The sequence below is a fragment of the Diplotaxodon limnothrissa genome, linkage group LG6, assembly GCF_057381915.1.
Source record: "Diplotaxodon limnothrissa isolate DT_005_m linkage group LG6, D_limnothrissa_male_GT1.1, whole genome shotgun sequence".
Classification (NCBI taxonomy): domain Eukaryota; kingdom Metazoa; phylum Chordata; class Actinopteri; order Cichliformes; family Cichlidae; genus Diplotaxodon; species Diplotaxodon limnothrissa.
Window position 1 is genome coordinate 4,778,948 of NC_140601.1, and position 21,513 is coordinate 4,800,460.

Consider the following 21,513-nt stretch of genomic DNA (forward strand, 5'->3'; position numbering starts at 1 on the left):
TTGAAACTCACACACAAGCGAGGGAACTTGAGCACAGAGTTACAACTACGCAGTCTGATTTACAAGTACAAAATATTTATGGCCACAGTTAGAGCCCATAGTAATCTGATAACAGCAGCTGTACTGACAGCAGTCCAGAGGTGCATGAGGAGATGACCTACAAAGGTACACTGTGCAAATTTAAACTGAGTGAAGTTGTTGAGTTTTAGAGTCACAGAAGAAGTCACTATATCAAGGAAAGATAAATTGATTGAGACACTTTGTATGTAGGGTTTGCAGAGTTTTTACTTCCTAGACAATTCTTGCATGTACGTTAGAACATTTTGGGTTGTCGTCTGTCCTTGCCAATTATAGAGATCCTTTCCTCAACACATTGGGGGACAATTCAAAACAACCGTTGCTTCAAGTTACCTCTTTATATTGTAAGGTAAAGATCCTGAACTAATAACAGAATACTCTGTATTTTTAGCATGAGTCTGGTCTGTGTTTCGCAGAGAAATTAAACACCATTAATAAATTTGAAAAACTGCGACCATGAAGGTCGACTGCGATCCTTCCCTCTGTGTTTTCCAAATTCTCAAAGGAACTGCAAAGTAACTTCCAGTATAAATAAAAGAGAGCAAACAAAATATGCAATATACACACACAGAGATGTATGAATTTGTGCAAGTTACATTTAAAAAAAAAACCTGAATCCCCCTTTAAATCATCTCCTACATCCTTTCATGTCTTTAGGTGGCCTCTAACCTTGCGCAATAGTGAACGGTCAAAGTTTCCCAAAGCCAGCGTTGCAGCCTGTCCAGCCCTCAGCACTCTGCAGGCAGAGCGGTTCCTCTGGATACTGCCCACCTTCAGACGCAGAAAACGGCCCTCATCAGTTGGACCCACCACCAGCCTCTCACCCTCCCTACACATTCCACTGAAACACAGACCGTCACACAAACACAAACTGTTCTTAGTGTAATGCACGGCACTTTCCATGATTACAAAGACCTGCTCTGTGTCCAACCAAGGACCCGTAAAATGAAAAGCTGCGATATATTATCAAAGATTCTATTCTTATAAAAGTCATGTGTTATATATATCTCTATGAATATTTGGGGTTCCCACTGTTTCAAGAATAAAATGTAAAATAATATTGACAACATATTAAAGCAGACAGTGCTATCTCACCTGTACAGAGTTCCTCCAACCACAGTCCCAACGTCAGGAACTGAGTAGATCTCATCAACCTTCAAACACAGAAACGATTAAATGTCAGTCTGTGCTTTCCACACTCCAGCATGCAAGTCACACACACGTCTCTACCACATTCTATTAGGGGCTGGTGTGTGTGTGTGGTGTGTTTTTGTTTTCTTTTTCCTTTTTCGGCGCAGGGTAGGCAGGGCGGTGATTCGCAGGATCACCAGCACACCTGTGGCAAATCAGGCCGGAGCTTTTATAGGGAGCTGACATCTGGTGTAAGAGTATTGCCTCTTCCACAAGTAGTAACGTGCGAGTTCGCTCTCTAGATTGGCATCTACGACCTGCCGAGTGTTTTAAGATCTTATTTTCCTTCCACCAGCCTGCCTCGCTCCCCGACTGCCTGTCTGTGCCTCTGAAGACTGTTTAATCGGTCTGAACTGGGAATCACCTTGCCTACCAATTCAATTACATTCAAATTCTTAATTACTTATTCCCCAAAGGGGAAATTTGTTTAGCAGCAAGACAACAATAAGAGTAAACAAAACAATAATGTTAATAATAATAATAACAATAATAATAATGATAAAAAGCCATTAAGTTATTTGACATTAAGGAGATGGGTTGCACCGCGAGCAGCCCACACACTCCACCTGCCTCAGCCTTTGTTCCAGTTAAACTTCTTTCCGAGTCTGTAACTCAGTTTGTGCCAAGTAAGCTCACCAACTCTCCTCCTAACTTATTTTCATCCTTGCCTTTTGTGTTCAGTCTCTAATTCTGTTCTCCTCCCATAGACCGGTCGAGTGCCCTGCCAGTTTTCCTGCACACCCCCGAACTGTGTTTGTGTTTTCTCTCTCTGTCACTGTGAATAAAACACAGTCACTGTAAACACAACACTGTCACTGTGAAACCCCTGGTGTCTGCGTGTTCTGGGCCCACCACAGTTACTACCTAACACATTCTTTACCCTGTGCCAGGGGTCAGCAACCTTTAAGACCCAAAGAGCCATTTGGACCTGGTTTCCACGCAAAAGAAAACACTGGGAGCCGCAAATACTTTTTGACATCTGAAATGAAGATAACACTGTATTGTTTTTTACCTTTATGCTTTGTGTGAACAACTAAGGTGTGTTGCTTATGAAATCCATGAAGTGCTACAGAGAAAATTACATTTTATTTATGTAATTAACACATTTTGAACTCTTAAAGAAATATAACAAAAGGAAAGACACCCAGCTGAACGAAAATGATCCAAGTAGTGAACAAAAACTGCTGTGAGCCGCCACCCTTATATCGCCTTTGGGCTTTTGGAGCCTTGACCTGATTTTTAAAAAAGCACTATGCTGCTAAAAGAGGAAAAATAGATATTTGCAAAATTCTGCCTAAATATGTATTTTTCCTGGTTAATGTGTGTGGCGGGGTGTGGTCTGCAGCGCCGCTGCAGGAGAGGCCGACGCACCTGAGCGGCACCCACGATCACGCCTCACCGCCTTAACGTCTGCGCTATCTATGCTGTTGTGTTGTTGTTGGTATATGTCGGGCTGTGAGCTGAAAAGCTACAGCCGGCTGTATGCGTCAGCAACCGTGTGTGAAAAGTGGTCAATAAAGAGATGCTGAAAAGCATGTTCATGCAAACATCGCCGGGTCTGCTGTGATATGTTTACAATGGGACTTCTGCTGCTGAACCTCTGCGCACAGCGTCTGCAAATCGGGGCTGTACGAAGTCACTTTCATCTTTACGCAGGACTGTAAGCTGTCCTCTGTGAGGCGTGAGCGGTGTTTGTTTTTAACATAGTTCACGGTGGAGCTGCTGACATAATGTGGATCTATAATTGGCCTACCTGGGGTTGAAAGTCTCGATAAATGCGCGGCGTTTTGGCGGGTACACCGGCTTCCGCGAGTGTGACGCTTATTTTGAGCGATGAAAAAATAATAGAATATAATTGTATTTTTATATTTCAATATCACAATAATCTTCCAATTAAAAAAGAACTAACATAAATAAATTACACTTCAGCTAAATACTTCTAATTTGTTTGCCCAAACCACACGGAGCCGCACTACAAGGACTAAAGAGGTTGCCGACCCCTGGCCTCTACTTACACTGTGGTAAACAGATGCTGCACAATGAAGAGTGGTAGTAAGACTGCGAGTGCAGCTGCAGTAATGTAATAATTCATCTGCTTGCTTTCCTGAGTGTTTGGCTGCTAGCCTGTTCGTTACTCCACTGCCACTTTCCCATGCTGTGAAACTCAGTACTGTCATCATTACACTAATCCAATCATCTTCTTGCCCGCCTTCTTTAAAGCCAATCAGCCACTCTGTGTGGTTTAAATCTCAGTGCTCTGTCATTCCCTCTTTCAGGTTCTCATTCGTGTAACCCGATCAGAGCTCCATCTTCCTCACCACAACCATCTAGACTGGGAGAGGTCTTATCCTAACTCTTGTCACGCCTGAGAATCTTTTCTGCCATGATGGTCCATCAGAGTCTAATCGCCAAATACATTAGTTTATCTGTCACAGTAAATCATGTTCATATCATCCAAATGATCTCTAGTTATTGAACTGATGTTGTGGGGAGACATATCTGTTTTGGTACTGTGGGAACTCAACTTCTTTATATACACACGTATATAAGGAAATAAATATTTCAAATGTCAAAATATCTGTAAGGGAAATAATTACATTTAAGTTCAAACTTGGTTTGGTGTACGGTTATAGGAGGTTAAGTTGTGAGAGGTATCTCAATTCCCCTCATATGGTCCCCAGGCAGCTAAACTGTGGCGTGAAGGCAATAAAGTAAAATTAAAGTTAAAGAAAAGTTAGAGTTAGGTTAAGGTTAGGTTAAAATTAATAAAGTTTCGGGTACTAGGGCTGTTTGATATAACAATATAAAAATGTCTATCGTTTCCTATTATGCTATCGTTTGTTTCGTGGTGTCGCAAAATAAACTGTTTATGGCAATATTTTCATGATTTTGATGGTCATTGTAGTGGCTATATCAATTTCATAAAGTTCTCTCTTTCTCTTATGTTTAATATAACCACACCACAGATGGACAAGCAACTGTTTTTACGCGTTGTCGTTAGCAACAACGAGGTTAAAACCATGGCGTAGCTCCACCATCCGCTTGTTTGTTTTGCACATAAACCTTTCACAATAAAGTTCAAGATCCTGTTGAGACTTTTCAAAATAAACTGAATCCCGTTAAAGAGTGTGCAGAGTGTTTACAGATGAGAAGCAAAAAAGAGCCGCCAGGTGCTAAAAAATAAACCTTAGACTCAAACGTTAGAACAGGCTTTTCCCCGCAGCACGCCGTGTAATAAATAAACTTAAACCTAAAAATACCAGAATAGGGAGGATGGTGTCATCCTCCCTATTCTGGTATTTTAAAGAGTACTTAGCGGAAATATTAAGCAACCTAACCTTTTTCAAGAATAATTAAATAGATTCAACATCTTTCTTCAACAAATTTGCAGACTGCACAGATGGAACCTTCCCAAAGGAAAAAGTACTTTGGCTTACTAGGGTATATTAGACTTAATAGTTACTATATACAGTAATGGACTTCTATACATTTTACATCACATTAAAACTTTGGGTGTATGATTCAGATAGTTATTTATTAAAAGCTAGACATTTTAAATGAGAATAAGACAGAAAAGCATTTCATTGTGCCCTCCTTTTCCTGTTAATGCCCTACCTGCCCCCCTGGGAAAACTTTGCTAGACCCACCCCTGCACAGTTACCAGCCATCAGCTACGCAGAAAAGGATCCTGGTGTAATATTAAATAAATTCTAAGAACAGCTTATCAAGCTTAAACCTGCTGCTGTTGTTTAGCCTCTTTCTTGCGCAAAGTGGGCGATAAAGAAACAAGAGAGACGGAGTCGTGACAGAAAAGCCGATCAGCCGATTATTGATCAATTTCATGATTGAAGTAGTGACAGGAGAGGGAGGGGGAGAGAGAGGCAGTCGCTCCATATATCGGTTGTTAAGCTTAACGTGGGAATGCTTTACAAACATTCAGAGATGAACTTATGAACTTGCTTTACTTCTCTCTGGGATCACTTTCTCGGAGATGAAATGCCGGTTTGGTAGTGAGGCTCCAAATACTCAACCAGACCACTGAGAGGTCTCGCACGCCACAGCCGCTCTATCACGTGACGCATACTGCTCGACGTGCTAAGGCTATGAGCCGAGTTACGCCGTGTCACAAGTTTTGTGAGGTGCTTTTGTGATATTTAATGGATCGGATTAAATTTTTTATTTCTCTCCGATATCCGATCCAGTAATTTAGGTCAGTATTGGACCGATACCGATACGTAATATCGGATCGGTCCATCTCTAGTGTCATGCATCGGTTAAAACCAATGACTATTGGGTTTAACCGATGCATGTTCAATAATGAAGTACTGGGTAGAGTTATACTGAGGATAAAGTAAATCTCAAGGAAATTAATTTAAGTCAGGGCTATGTCACCAGAAGTGATGGAAAAATGTTGCTATATATCACTGACCCTACTAAATCATTGCCAAAAATTATGACAGTTCTAACTGAATTTGGGAAAATTTCTGGATACAAAATCAACTTAACAAAAAGCATATTGTTTCCGATTAGTTCTTTAGAAAAATTAGATAGCGCTACATTGATCTCATTTCCTTTTACAATCTCAAATATCTTGGAATAACTGTAACCCGTGAATTCTCTGGCCTTTTCAAACATAATTTTATTAATTTATACCATCAAACTGAACAGAACTTGGAAAGACTGTCTAAACTGCCCATCTCGCTTGCTGGCCGAGTAAATATCATTAGGACGAGCACTTTACCCAAATTTTTATTTTTGTTTCGATGTATCCCAATATTGATCACAAAAACTTTTTTTAAGAAAATAGACCAGTTAATCTCTCAGTTTATCTGGAACAAGAAGACACCCAGAATAAAAAAGATATTTCTCCAAAGATCCAAGATTACAGGAGGAATGGGGTTGCCTTGTTTTCAGTTTTATTATTGGGCCTGTAATATACGTTGTATGTCATTCTGGGGCGGGGAACATAGACCTGATTGGGAACGGATGGAAAGTATGACTTTTTTCTCTAATACTCTTAAATCTTTGGTTCATTCAAACTCAGATCTGGGTAAGCATAAATGTAAAAATCCAGTAGTGTCTGACTCACTAAAAATTTGGTCTCAAATTAGAAAGCATTTTCATTGGCGTCAATGTTCAATCTTTACACCATTAATTCATAATCAAGCATACACATTGCTCTCAGGATTAACATTCCAGCTATGGACTTCCAAAGGGATACACACAATCAAGGATCTGTTTATTGATAATCTTTTTCCTTCGTTTCAACAACTTCAGCAAAAATTTTCCATAGAAAACAGAGATTTTTTCAAGTATTTACAAATACGTCATTTTATTAAAGAAACGTTTCCATCCTTTCCCAATGAACCACAAAAGCTAGTTTCAGATGATCTGTTCCTAATGAACCGGCTAAAGAAAGGAGCCATTTTTAGGATCTACAACCAACTTTTGCAAATAGACAGTACAACTACATTGGACCACTTGAGAAATGCTTGGAGTGAAGAACTGGCTACTAACATCACTAAAGATCAATGGACTAAGGCACAAGAACTGGTTCACTCCACTTCTGTCTGCTGCAGGCACGGACTACTACAATTTAAGGTCCTGCATAGGCTCCATCTGTCTAAATTGAAGGTTTCAAGGATGTTTCCAGGGGCTGACTCAAGATGTGATCGATGTGGCCAGAATTCTGCCTCATTGTCACATATGTTTTGGACATGTCCTAATATCGCTACCTATTGGTCTAAAATATTTAAAACTTTGTCTGATATTTTTAAAAAACAGCTCCCCCCAGACCCAGTAATGGCACTATTTGGTGTAGCTACAGTTAAATACTTGTTTGCTTTGGGGTTTTTTTTTTCCCCCTCTCCCCCTCCTCTGAATATACTTATTTAGGTATATAAATGTGTATGTATAGACATAGATATATGATTGTTTATAAAAAAATAAAAAATGAAAAAAAAAAGAAGTGATGGAAAAAAAAGCACATGTGTGTACGTGGGTTTGGATACCTGAAACTCAGTGAGCTGCTGCATCAGCTCTTCCTGCTCCTTGCTGTTGCTCAGTGGAGGAAGGATGTTCAAAAAAACCTTCAGGAGGTCCAGATTCTCACCAGACACACTGGAAAGGGTGAAGATGGGTGTAATGCTGCAAATGTGCATCCAGCCAAACACACACACACACACACACACACACACACACACACACACACACAGTGAAGTGAAAATTCAATTAAGTACATCATTAAGTGTAATATTTTTCCACTGTGGACATACAGATAAGTGAATTCATGATCATGAATAGATTGTGAATTCACCAACACAAAACCGTTCTTAATAGAAATACAAGTTGATAATGGGATAATACAGATACTACACACAATGTTACACCTCAGACACATAAAAGTTGTTGTGGAAATCTCTGACCAGTATCAATGGAGAACAAAGTAACTACAAGCTCCTGCTCCTGCAACAGAACACAAAGTGCTGTAATCAAATACTGAGCCACAACAAAAGACATAAAAGTATTTCATGTATGAATGACTTTTACTTTTAAGATTTACAATACAGTTTAGTGCAACTACTACATAGTCATTATTTTCCTGTGTAAATCGTTGGTTGTTATAATAAAAAATGTCAGTTGAACATATCATATAGCAGACACACACAGTGATATTTGAGAAATTACAGCCTCTAAACGCTTCCTGTAGGTTCCAATGAAAGTCTGGATTGTGGTTGAAGTTATTTTCGACCATTCCTCTTTATAAAACATTTCTAGTTCATTCAGGTTTAATAGCTTCCAAACATAGACAGCTCTCTTTAACTCACACCACAGATTTTCAATAATATTCAGGTCTGGGGACTGAGATGGCCGTTCCAGAACGTTGTACTGGTTCCTCTGCATGAATGCCTTAGTGGATTTTGAGCAGTGTTTCAGGTCGTTGAAAGATCCCGGCGCAGCTTCAGCTTTGTCACTGATTCCTGGACATTGGTCTCCAGAATCTGCTGATACTGACTGGAATCCATGTGTCCCTCAACTTTGACAAGATTCCCAGTCCCTGCACTGGCCACACAGCCCCACAGCATGATGGAACCACCACCATATTTTACTGTAGGTAGCAGGTGTTTTTCTTGGAATGCTGTGTTCGTTTTCCTCCATGCATAACGCCCCTTGTTATGCCCAAATAACTCAATTTTAGTTTCATCAGTCCACAGCACCTTATTCCAGAATGAAGCTGGCTTGTCCAAATGTGCTTTAGCAAACCTCAAGCGGCTCTGTTTGTGCTGTGGGCGGAGAAAAGGCTTCCTCTGCATCACTCTCGCATACAGCATCTCCTTGCGTAAAGTGCGTCGAATGGTTGAACGATGCACGGTGACTCCATCTGCTGCAAGATAATGTTGTAGGTCTTTGGTGCTGGTCTGTGGGTTGACTCTGACTGTTCACCATTCATCACTTCTGTCTATCCGAGATTTTTCTTGGTCACTTTCTTGCCACTTTGAGCCTTAACTTGAACAGAGCCTGTGGTCTTCCATTTTCTCAATATGTTCCTAACTGTGGAAACAGACAGCTTAAATCTCTGAGACAGCTTTCTTTATCCTTCCCCTAAACCAGTGGTTCCCAAACTTTTTTTGCTAGGCCCCCCTTTGTTTTACAAGAAAACTGTTCGCGCCTCCCCCTTCTCGCGCACGCACATGCACGAACACATCCTTCAACCACACACACCCATACTTTGCAGTTTCTTTCACACCTCAAACATTTAGTAAACAATTAAGCAAATACAAGTAATCTGCAATAAATGACAGGTAGTGATAAAATAAACTAAATAAATAAATTTATCGAGTGGAAAAAAGTTGGCGTTCATCCTCCAGCTTCACTGTGCTAATGTTATGCTAACATAGCTGTGTCGCTAGCAATCATGTAGCACAACATTATATACCAGGTAGTCCAACTTTAGTAACCCTACAAACGCCACTGCTGTTTAGTTTTCTGTCTTCATTTATGTTGGAAGTGGTAGCAGAGCTGTACGTTTTAATTAGTTTCAAAAATCTCTCAGTCAGAACATGGTATGTCATGTTTAGGTGGAAACTAGCGAGCTAACTTCCTGTTAACTTCTAACTCCGTTAAATTTAATAAATTCTGTTTTCGTGGATGCCTGGATGTTAAACTTAATTGTTACACCTGCTAAAGCAGCAACGCTGATGATTTTCAGGGTTCGTACGGGTGCTGGAAATCCGTACGAACGGATAAGAGGAGAAATGATTCTCCTTTCTCTCAGTGTTCGTTTGACTTTGGGACCTGAAGCAGACGGAGTTTTGGACCCGGATTACTCCGCGAAGCTCCTTACTACGGCAGCCGTAATGCTCTGACAATCCATCAAAACATTTTTTAACAGATTTCTGCACGCCAAAATCGGTTCGAGGTCAGTAAGCACAACCAGAATTCATACATGAGACACACTCAATTTTTGAGAAAATTAAAGGATTTTAAGTGTGCCTTATAGTGTGGAAAATATGTTATACAGAAGAAAAGAATATATCGCGATATATATCGTTACCGCACGTGCTTCAAATTATATCGCGATATGGATTTTAGGCCATATCGCCCAGCCCTAACTGTGTGTGTCTCCTATATGATATATTTAACTGACATTTATTATTGTAACAACCAACGATTTATACAGGAAAATAATGACTATTAACAAGGTTGGCCAAACTTTTGCATCCCACTGTAGGTAGACCATGCAAGGTCACTATTACAGTGCAATATTAATATTAGTGTTCATTAGTTTATTTTCCTCCGTATTACCTGTTGGTGTCAGTCTTTGCTTTGGATGTGCATGAACAACAACATTGTGGTGATTACCCAAAATGCAATGCGATTTATGAATTCGACTTTAAACAAGTTTTCCGAAAATGTTATCATCCATTATAGAACAGCTATTTTGTGCTTTGTGTATCGTAGCAGTATTTCCATGACCTTCACTTATCATTTCTGCAGCACTATATACTGCTTTATCTATATATTAGTGAATTTTGTTTATACTGCTGTATACACTGTACAATTAAGCTATTCCCCGCCATACACAGTAGCTGATAAGTATTGAGTATTTTTACTCACCATGTGGACTGGGTGAACTGCTGTGCTGCACTCACAGCATCGTCAGGGTTCAACACCACCATGGGCACCTTGTTGCAGCCTGGCTGCTTCAGAACTCGCTCTAGTTGTCTGACTGTTCGCTCCACAGTGCCTCGGGAACACAGGTCCACTTTACTGACTACAATGAAGATAGGAACTTTCAGCGCCATGGCCAAGCCCAGGTGTTCCCTAGTTGTACCAGCTGGATGAAGGAAACAAATAAAATACTCAATTACCCAGAACACTTGTCTTGTGATGTTTCGCATCTTATGTGCATAGGAAATCTAAACGTTACAAGGCAGTTGGATCCAAGTGAGAACAATTCTATTTAATTTTTAAATATTCAAATTATTTGTGCCTAGAAAGTAGTCAGAGGCCTGGACTCTGTACTATGAAGTGAGTTAAACATACCTAGAGTATCTGTCAGTTATCTGGATTCACTTACCCAAACACTGGTAACCAGGATTAGAAGTGGAGAGGAAAAAAATTACTGTATAGTCGATTATTGTTAAAATCACTCTGTGTCTTAAATGCTATAGGTTAGTAAGACCAGAAAAGAGGTGCTTTATCACTAAAGTGTAGCCTATTTGACACATGAAGGAAAGCTTGTAAAAATGCTGGGTGTGTTAACAGACTTGTCAATGCCTCTATCATTAAGTCACGGAAGAATCTGATGAGGTGTAGATGAGTATTCTGTTTGACTAATGTTTAAATTTGCATAAGACAGTTTTAGTTTTTATTCTTTCAGCTGCAGCTGCAGATGGTCGCATAATGGTCTGAAAGCAAGTAAAGAATAATTATAAAAACAAAATTCAAAGCCCTTTTTCCATTAGTACCTACTCAGAGCAAGTCGGCACGGTTTGCCAGTTTTTATAGGGTTTTCCATTAGTTCCTGTTACCAGGTACTTTTTAGTATCTGCTCGCCCGGGGTTCCAAGTGATCCCGACAGGTAGAATACAAGTGTGTTTGGACAGACAACACATCTCATTTGTTTCTTGTATCTTTTATACCACGTCATGACACCTCTTTTATCCAACTAACTCCTAGATAATGTCTTCATCAAATGAAACCCTACACAATCAAAGAGAAACCTGCTCTGTTCATAACGTACAGTGGGGCAAAAAAGTATTTAGTCAGCCACCGATTGTGCAAGTTCCCCCACTTAAAATGATGACAGAGGTCAGTAATTTGCACCAGAGGTACACTTCAACTGTGAGAGACAGAATGTGAAAAAAAAAATCCATGAATCCACATGGTAGGATTTGTAAAGAATTTATTCGTAAATCAGGGTGGAAAATAAGTATTTGGTCACCTCAAACAAGGAAAATCTCTGGCTCTCACAGACCTGTAACGTCTTCTGTAAGAAGCTTTTCTGTCCCCCACTCGTTACCTGTATGAATGGCACCTGTTTGAACTCATCATCTGTATAAAAGACACCTGTCCACAGCCTCAAACAGTCAGACTCCAAACTCCGCCATGGCCAAGACCAAAGAGCTTTCGAAGGACACCAGGAAAAGTATTGTAGACCTGCACCAGACTGGGAAGAGTGAATCTACAATAGGCAAGCAGCTTGGTGTGAAAAAATCAACTGTGGGAGCAATCATCAGAAAATGGAAGACATACAAGACCACTGATAATCTCCCTCGATCTGGGGCTCCACGCAAGATCTCATCCCGTGGGGTCAAAATGATCATGAGAACGGTGAGCAAAGATCCCAGAACCACACGGGGGGACCTGGTGAATGACCTGCAGAGAGCTGGGACCAAAGTAACAAAGGTCACCATCAGTAACACACTACAACGGCAGGGAATCAAATCCCGCAGTGCCAGACGTGTTCCGCTGCTGAAGCCAGTGCATGTCCAGGCCCGTCTGAAGTTTGCCAGAGAGCACATGGATGATACAGCAGAGGATTGGGAGAATGTCATGTGGTCAGATGAAACCAAAGTAGAACTTTTTGGTATAAACTCAACTCGTCGTGTTTGGAGGAAGAAGAATACTGAGTTGCATCCCAAGAACACCATACCTACTGTGAAGCATGGGGGTGGAAACATCATGCTATGGGGCTGTTTTTCTGCCAAGGGGACAGGACGACTGATCCGTGTTAAGGACAGAATGAATGGGGCCATGTATCGTGAGATTTTGAGCCAAAACCTCCTTCCATCAGTGAGAACTTTGAAGATGAAACGAGGCTGGGTCTTCCAACATGACAATGATCCAAAACACACCACCCGGGCAGCAAAGGAGTGGCTCCGTAAGAAGCATTTGAAAGTCCTGGAGTGGCCTAGCCAGTCTCCAGACCTCAACCCCATAGAAAATCTGTGGCGGGAGTTGAAAGTCCGTGTTGCTCGGCGACAGCCCCAAAACATCACTGCTCTCGAGAAGATCTGCATGGAGGAATGGGCCAAAATACCAGCTACTGTGTGTGCAAACCTGGTAAAGACCTATAGTAAACGTTTGACCTCTGTTATTGCCAACAAAGGTTATGTTACAAAGTATTGAGTTGTATTTTTGTTATTGACCAAATACTTATTTTCCACCCTGAATTACGAATAAATTCTTTACAAATCCTACCATGTGGATTCATGGATTTTTTTTCACATTCTGTCTCTCACAGTTGAAGTGTACCTCTGGTGCAAATTACTGACCTCTGTCATCATTTTAGGTGGGGGAACTTGCACAATCGGTGGCTGACTAAATACTTTTTTGCCCCACTGTATCAGTTTGCGTTAAGGCACTGGAAGAGCAAAAGAACCCTGCTACAATCACGTCCAACTAGAAACAATATTCCTACAAAATTTACACATAGAATTTTTATCTTTTGGACATAGTGATGCAGTTGTTAAGGTTCTTGGTATTCCTGGGCCATTTTTTCTGGAGTTTGCATGTTCTCAATTGACTGGATATGTAAATCTGTGGCTTACCCACAGGTTTTAGATATTAAAAAAACACAAAAAACAAAATACAGGCTACTTACCAATACCAGTGTTAGCGCTCACCACCAGCATGGCAAAGTCAGGGCAATAACTTGTGAGGCCGAAGATGGTGGTCTTTAAATACTTGTGGTGTCCTGCAAGGTCGATGAAGGTGATCATCTTGGAAGAACTTTCGCAGATCTCCTCAGCTGTCCTGGACTCACTGTAGTTCACAACCTTTTACAGGTAACATACAAGACAGGCTGCACCAAAGGACAGAATTGAAATAAAACACGTCTTTTGTTTTGTTTTTACAGTTTGATTGTTTATTGTCAGGGATTGTTTACAAATATAAATATGCTAATACCCTGAGTTGTGGTGTGCAGCAATGGCAACAACAACCACAAAGTGTTTTTTCTCTACCTGACTGATTTTTAAGAGTCAGGTAGAGAATCAATTAGGCAGCACATTAAAAATATACTTGCCAAATTTCAAATGCTGTAGTTCTTCACTGTGTCTGACACACTGCATTTAACACTATGGTGAGAGGCCAATCTACAAAGCAGAAATATGACCCATGAAATAAATTAGTCAATATCTGATATATAGTTGTAATGAAAAGTTTCCATACACTCGTCATGGGCATGATGGTAATTTTGGGCTTCTAAAGGTGAAATTGTTATACACCATAAATCTTTATTATTATTATTTTTTCAGGATTTCATTAGAGATTGTGAAGGCAAAATATATTTTAGAACCTACTAATAAACAAAAGATAACAGAATACAGTCCTTAACATATCTAAATAATTTAGCAATGGTAAAAGAAGAGCATTATGCAAAATTTCAAACTGAACTTTAAATAAAGTTACAAAGCTGTTTCAAAAAACAGAGCAAACAAAAGTTAAATGTCCCACATTGACCAGATGCTTCTGGCAGCAATTAAAAAGATCCTGGCCTACTTCTGGCTGAATATTAGACCACTCTCTAGAATTTTAGAGTATTTGAAGTGATTTTCTTGAAATCAATTTGGCTTTTAAGCATAGTCCACAAATTTATATTTTTGTGTTGAGGGTGTGGCAAAGACCATTCCTTGAAGCTTAATGTTGGCCTGCTTTATCCATTCCAAAAGCATGCTCCAAAAATGTGACAAGAAATTTATATCAAGTTAAAAGACACTAGAACCCTCTACACCACTTGTTAAAAGATTTAAATTTGTTGTTTATAAAGTCATTAAAGATGTATACTGTACAATCATTCCACCCTGGAAAAAGCACAGTTCAAAGAAATCACTAAAAGCCTCAAGGTAGCATGAATTCATGTCCATAGTGAATGTAAACTTCTGAATATTGCTAATATCCTAAGTGGCAAAGGGATTACCTCTCCTTTGCTGTTGAAGCCCAAGATCTCAAAGCTGATACTGGAGGTGCGTCCGGTCTGGATCTCATGCAAATGTCTGAAAAGGTTGAGCCGTGCACGGCCTCGTCCATTGTCCAACTCGCCTTGTGTCAGGACACCCAGCAAGGTTGACTTCCCAGAGTCCACATTGCCTAGCACTGCCACCCGCAGATCCAGGAACTGTTGCAGACCAAAACAGCAAGACAGAAAATGGGATCATATTTTCATAACCATTAAACAGCACTGTTTAAAAAAAGAACCCTTGGTGCTCTCAATAGTTAAAGCCTAAATGGGCAATGCTGTGATCCTTATTAGAGTATTGCTGTGACACCACTATTGTTTTGCCAGATTCAACTGGACTCTTTTTCCTCTACCATGTGTAACAGACAGACTCTTACCTGCTGATCATCAGGAACTTTTCGAACAAGGACTTCTGCAATTTTGCGCGTGTTTCTGTCTGAGTCGTAGTCAACCTCCCTCTCTCGGAGGAGAGTGATGTCAGCCCCGACTCTGAAATGAAAGAAAAAGACTTAAGTTTTATAATTCAATTTTCATTTAGTTTACACTGATCCCAATCAATTTACTGAGCAAAGCAGTAATAATTTTTCTTAGACGGCTTCTCCCAGTTTCAATTTATTTCAAACAGTGACTGGAAACCTGCCTAATGATTGTAGATTTATGTACCTAAGAAAATGTAATTAGGCATTCTGTGTCATGTGTGGAAAGTTAACTACAAAAATTAAAAGTGCTTTACATTACTATCAAAAAACAATTAAATAAACAAACAAACATTAGAACATTCAAGATTAGCAAGACTGCTAATGGTGAGTACAGCATAGAGTTGGGTATTTAGTACTTTAAGTAAGATTGCGATGGGATATGTCGCATTACATATTTAATAATCAATACTGATATACTGAACCTTCTCTAATTTCAGAGCTTAGTGTGTGTTAGAAAGTGCTGAGTTTTGGACAATGCCTGCCCAGGGGGTTGCTGGACATTCTGAACAGGGCCCGACTGCAGTAATCCAGCCAGGTGGTGACAAAGCCTTAATGGATGAAGTTATCTGAGTCAGTGAGTGATGGCCAAAGTTGAGAGAGATTGTGGCAGATTGGATATAAGCCTGGACTTAAAGTGCAGAGTCCAAAACAACACCCTGGTTGTGAACTTCTGGGGAAAGTGAGAGGAGGCGTCTGTCTGCGACAATGAGTGGAACACCAGTTTTCCACAGTAGGGCTTTGGGGGCCAGAACCAAGAGATCAGTTTTATTACTATTGATGCTGAAGTAGGTTAGATGACATCCATGTTCTGAAGCAATGCAGACATTTGACAAGCAATTGCGGGGGGAACTGGGTGGAGGGTTTGGTGCTGAGATAACATTGTATGTAACAACACAGGCAGAGACCATCTGACAAACTGTGTTGGGTTGGAGAGGTAGGACTGAAAGCAGGAGATTACAGTACCAGTGAGGACAAGATATCTGGATATATGTGAAAGCTGGATGGTGTGAGAACAAGTGCCAAAAGCTGCAGAAAGATCTGGGAACTTGAGGATACTGATGTGGCCAAAATCATCTGTCATGATGTCATTAGCTATTTTGATAAGAGTAGTCTCAGTCCTGTGGTGTGTTCTGAAGCCAGACTGTACGGATTCATGGAGCTCATGGTTTGACATATATTGATGGAGTTGGGTGGCTCCTTCCAAACTTTTATGTCATGTCAAGTCATGTCACCAGATGAAGCACTGTTGCTGATAAATAAATTTGTTAATCTAGTCCTGATGTTTTTGTTAACAGTTCAGTTATTCAGGAGGGGCTCAGATAGGCCGATACTACTTCACATTGAAAGGAGCCAGCTGAGACTGTCGCCTCCTGGATAGTTTTCAGGCTAGGCATGTCCAGCATAGACCCAGGACCTACTGGAGAGATTACATCCAACAGATGGCCTGGGAATGGTTCGATGTTTCCCCAGAAAATCAGGGTCAGTAATCTACATGTTACACTGATCCATATTATGAATGAAGCTTGCTAACCAAGCTTGCTAAGCTTAACAGATACTTAGCATGCCACCCTGTCCTCCAAACATAGTAATTTCTGGCTGCAAAAGAACCAGCATGACACTAACATTGTGGAGTCCAAAACTAATGAGTGACACCAGAGTGAAGACACTTATATATATTCTTTGGTGACGTCTTAATGTCAGCAAATAAATTGTACAAGATGACCTACTTCTCTGCCATCTTCTTTAAAGTGTTGAGTGAGGCCTTCATGTCAGCCTCAGTCAGGCCGACTAGCAGACCATTGTCTTCTACTCCTATCTGGTAGACAGCTTCGCCACGGCCCTCCTGCAGTCGCCACTTCAGCTGTGTGGCCAGATGCTCAAAGCGGTACTGTGTGGGGTTGACCAGCTTCAACTACAGTATAGAAAATACATAATGATACAGGTAGTAAATGGCCACAGTTTAACTAGAGCACTGCTTGCATAGGAGTTCTGAGGTAAAATAAAAAAAGTCAGCTACACTAAATCCAAGATTTTCAAAACTGAAGGATTTAATTCTTTAATTCTGATTCAGAAAGTCCTGATTATATTCAATTTAATTTTGACTCTGTCAGAAACATATACTTATGGTCATTTATCTTGGATACGTACCGTCGAAAGCACCCTCGAAACCTTGTAAATTACAAATATTTAATTCCAAACTATGTGACACTTTTTCTGCAATAGAGAAATAGTGTAAATCTAGGTATATAAATAAAGCTAACACTTCTGAGACCTCATCAGCATCACAGCAGATGCCATTGTGTCAAAGTAACTGATGATTAAACACAGAAAAATATGAAGGAGATTTTCCTGGCCATGTCTTTTTATAGCAGATACCCCCCCAAAGAAAACCATGAATCAACATATAGACATTACTTGTACAAACATTGATACTACTGAAAGTGAAAACCTACATAAGGGTTGTTGTTAATGTCTCTGACCAAACACTCAGAAACAGACTACAGGGTGGGCCATTTATATGGATACACCGTAATAACATGGGAATGGTTGGTGATATTAAAGTCCTGTTCAAGTTACGTTGAAACCAAGCACACCATTGTTTTTCTTGTGACATTACCAATAAGTTTGATGTGTCACATGGCCCTCTTCCTATTGAAAAAACAAAAGTTGTATCCAAGATGGCCGACTTCTAAATGGCCACCATGGTCACCACCCATCTTGAGGAGTTTGCCCCCTCACATATACTAATAACAGGACTTTAATATCACCCTCCCTCTAGTGGTATGTGGGAAGTCTGCCCCACAAATTTTTAAGATTAAATAATATACCATGTTCTGACTGAGGGATTTCTGAAAAATTAAAACGTACAGCTGTGCTATCACTTCCGACATAAATGAAGTCAGAAAACTAAACAGCAATGACGTTTGTAAGGTACTAAAGCTGGGCTAGCGTGCATATAATGATGTGCTATGTGATGGTTAGCATAATATAAACACAGTGAAGTTGGAGGATGAACGCTAATCTTTTTCCATTCAATAAAAGTTAATGTGAGGGTTCCCCATGGTTAGGGACCAATACAACTGCATGGCAGGATGCTGTAAACAAACCAAACTTTAGTCAGGAGAACAACTGAGATTATCCATCCACAATATGAGGTTAGTTTTACTGCTGCATGGGCTGGGCTGTAGTTATGTCATAAGGTTTTAAAAACTGAGCTTTAAAATGAACAGTGGTAATAAAAACGGAGAAAGGCCGACAGTGATCACAGCCTTTTTTAGGGGCTTGTTCATATTAAAGAGAACAAGATCCAAAGCAATAAAACATGTTAAAAACACAACAGCCTTAATAAACGCAGACCAATTTGGACCTGGAAGTAGGGTTCATACTAGGGTTGGGCGATTGGACGAATATATCTACTATCGACAATAGGCTGAGCCCATCAGCGATCGTTTTTATAAGAGCGATTTATTTATTTGTTTGCCCATGAGTAAGTTTGCTAATAATGATGGAGCTAACACTGTTTTAACTCTTTCATCTGCGAGCAAATGCACCCTCCTCAGAGTGTGCCCAAATGCTTGTTGATGGAGCTGCAGAAGCTGGTGATAGCCTAGCATACTCAGCCAGATGGTGGACACGTACCTGCTCATGCAAGTTATGCGCGCATAACACGTCTGTACAAGCAGCACACTGCTTTGATTACATCCTTAGGTTTACCTCTTTCATCCAGTTAAAAGCCAAAGAAATCCCAAATTGGCGAGTTTATACTTAATTTTTTTTAGTGCTGTCAGCTTTAATGTGCCGTCATCATGACTAACGCGATTAACAATTAACCCATCTGGAGCGCAAACTGAGTCAAAATCCCTGAAATGTCTCTGTCAACACACTTCAGGCAGTTCGTTCAAAGGTTTTTCATTCTGCTGTCCAGATTGGTTGAGCGTGTTAAAAATTTTAATCACGTTAATCGTGACAGCCCTAATTTTTTGGGGGGAAATTAGTTTGTCCATGTCAGTCCGTGCATGACTACATTGCTCTGCCCATCAAAAAGTCTGCGCATGCGCGGATATTTTGCCCATCGTCGATTATTGGACTGACGAGGTGGTACTCATTGTGAAAATTTTGAGAACCACTGCTCTAGTGGGCCCTGCCCAGCACAGTGGAATCCAACTGGCATTTGCCATAGAAAATGCCATAGAATACCAGAATTAGCAGATCCACCACTGGCAGACTGCAGTTTTCACAGATGAGAGCAGAGTTACCCTGAATACATGTGACGGTCTAATTCAGCACAGCTATCCAGCCCATAAACAGATGACAGAGATAAAAAATCTGATGTTTTTAAGTGGGCAGTAATCAATTTTAGGAACTGTAAGGAGCTTAGGAAGAAGGATGCCTTTATGCCATTAGGCTAAAATCAGACAAAATTCGGGTTCCTTCCTGCTGGTTCACGAAGTTTATTTCAAAACTTTGAAGATATTTTAGGAACCTAAAGAAAATACCTATAATAAGAATATACAGCATTTAACAACAACCTCACCACTGGGTGACAGTTTTGATGACCACATTTTTAGTGTAGTTATCAATACCTTCCTAGTATGTTAAGCATTTTATTAGCCCACTGCTGAATTAATTATTCATAAAATGGTTAAAAATATGGAATCACCCAATATTTGTCCATTTATGTGCACGAACTAACTAATCAATCTAAGATATGCAACATAATTTTCCTAGTCTTTTCCACAATTATTTAATCCTTTCTCAGATAGCTGTTTTTAGTAGCACCAATTGACTCTTATTTTTTTTATTTTTTTTTATTTGTAGCCAAACATGCTCTCTGTCACACAGTTGCTGCTGGTGGTAATAAGTTGGACTTTCTCTTGAGTTATCACATTCACAAGATTTTCTAAAAACTTGACATCTGACCTTGAGGTCAAGGCTACTGAGATTCAAACTCATTCGAGACTTTTAGCAGACATCAAACTGAAGCTAAATCCCTTCGTTCATGAGTTATCGCGTTCACAACCTTTTGTGTTCACGCCATCTGCTTGCTCATCGCCCAGCAGGTGATGGCAAGACCTTTTATGGCTGAGGGTTAAAAAACTTTAACAGCTTACAAATGAAAAGAAGTTCATCACATCATAATAGCTGACCCACATCCACCCATCCACATTAAGGGGACGGCCGTGGAGCGTGTGAGCAGCTTCAAGTTCCTGGCAGTCCACATCTCCGAGGATCTCATCTGGACGACCAACTACTCCAAGCTGGTCAAGAAGGCTCACCAGGGCCTCTTCTTCTTGAGGACTCTGAGGAAGAACCACCTGTCCTCAGACATCCTGGTGAACTTCTATCGCTGCACCATCGAGAGCATCCTGACCAACTGTATAACAGTCTGGTACAGGAATTGCTCTGCCTCGGACCGGAAGGCGTTGCAGAGGGTCGTGAAAACTGCCCAGCGCATCGCCGGAGCACCACTTCCTGCCATAAAAGACATCTACAGGAAGCGGTGTCTGAAAAGGGCTGGGAAAATCATCAAAGACCCCAGTCACCCATCACATGGACTCTTCACCCTCCTGCCCTCTGGGAGGCGCTACAGGAGCCTCCGGACTAAGACCACTAGGTACCGGAACGGCTTCTTCCCCACAGCTGTCAGACTCCTGAACTCTGCCTCCTGACATCTGACCCACGTTAACACACGGACTGGACATACACACACCCACAACCACCTACATACACACACAATGGACAACTGTACCCTCAAACACACAATAATAACATGGACTGAACCACCACTCACAACCACTAGCACTTTATATAGCGTCTTAACTGCACTACTGCATAGTTCTGTGTAAATAATCATACGATAATTTTTAATTCTACAAGTGTTTACAACTTGCATAGTTCACATTTCTGTATAGCTGTATATCTCATATTTCTGTATAGTTTTTTTTTTCATATTTATATCCTGTTCATAGCCTGTACATACTTATAGTTATAGCATATTCATAACATACTTCATACCGTGTACATATTACATACCGTAATAGACCCATTTCTGTAATATACTCACATATCTATATCATTGCTAATATATATTGTAATATATCTATATCACTAAAACACTTCTGGATGGATGCAAACTGCATTTCGTTGCCCTGTACCTGTGACATGTGCAATGACAATAAAGTTTAATTAGTGTGAATGCTTGAAAAGCATTCACAGTATTGTTCTTCTAATCTTTATTAGTGTGAATGCTTGAAAAGCATTCACAGTATTGTTCTTCTAATCTTTATTATTAGTGTGAAT

General features: G+C 40.3%; 1 protein-coding gene across 1 annotated transcript in view; it reads right to left on the bottom strand.

Moving 5' to 3' along the window:
• Nucleotides 1–21,513, bottom strand: part of gtpbp2b (GTP binding protein 2b) — a 42,972-nt gene that overhangs the window by 1,889 nt on the left and 19,570 nt on the right. The window contains exons 3-10 of the mRNA XM_085355517.1: nt 16,941–17,125; nt 15,112–15,223; nt 14,696–14,893; nt 13,379–13,553; nt 10,387–10,606; nt 7,281–7,416; nt 1,174–1,232; nt 748–919 (exon numbers count right to left, since the gene is read on the bottom strand). Of these exons, the coding sequence (XP_085211643.1) occupies nt 748–919; nt 1,174–1,232; nt 7,281–7,416; nt 10,387–10,606; nt 13,379–13,553; nt 14,696–14,893; nt 15,112–15,223; nt 16,941–17,125 (1,257 nt within the window). The remainder of the gene's footprint in view (nt 1–747; nt 920–1,173; nt 1,233–7,280; nt 7,417–10,386; nt 10,607–13,378; nt 13,554–14,695; nt 14,894–15,111; nt 15,224–16,940; nt 17,126–21,513) is intronic.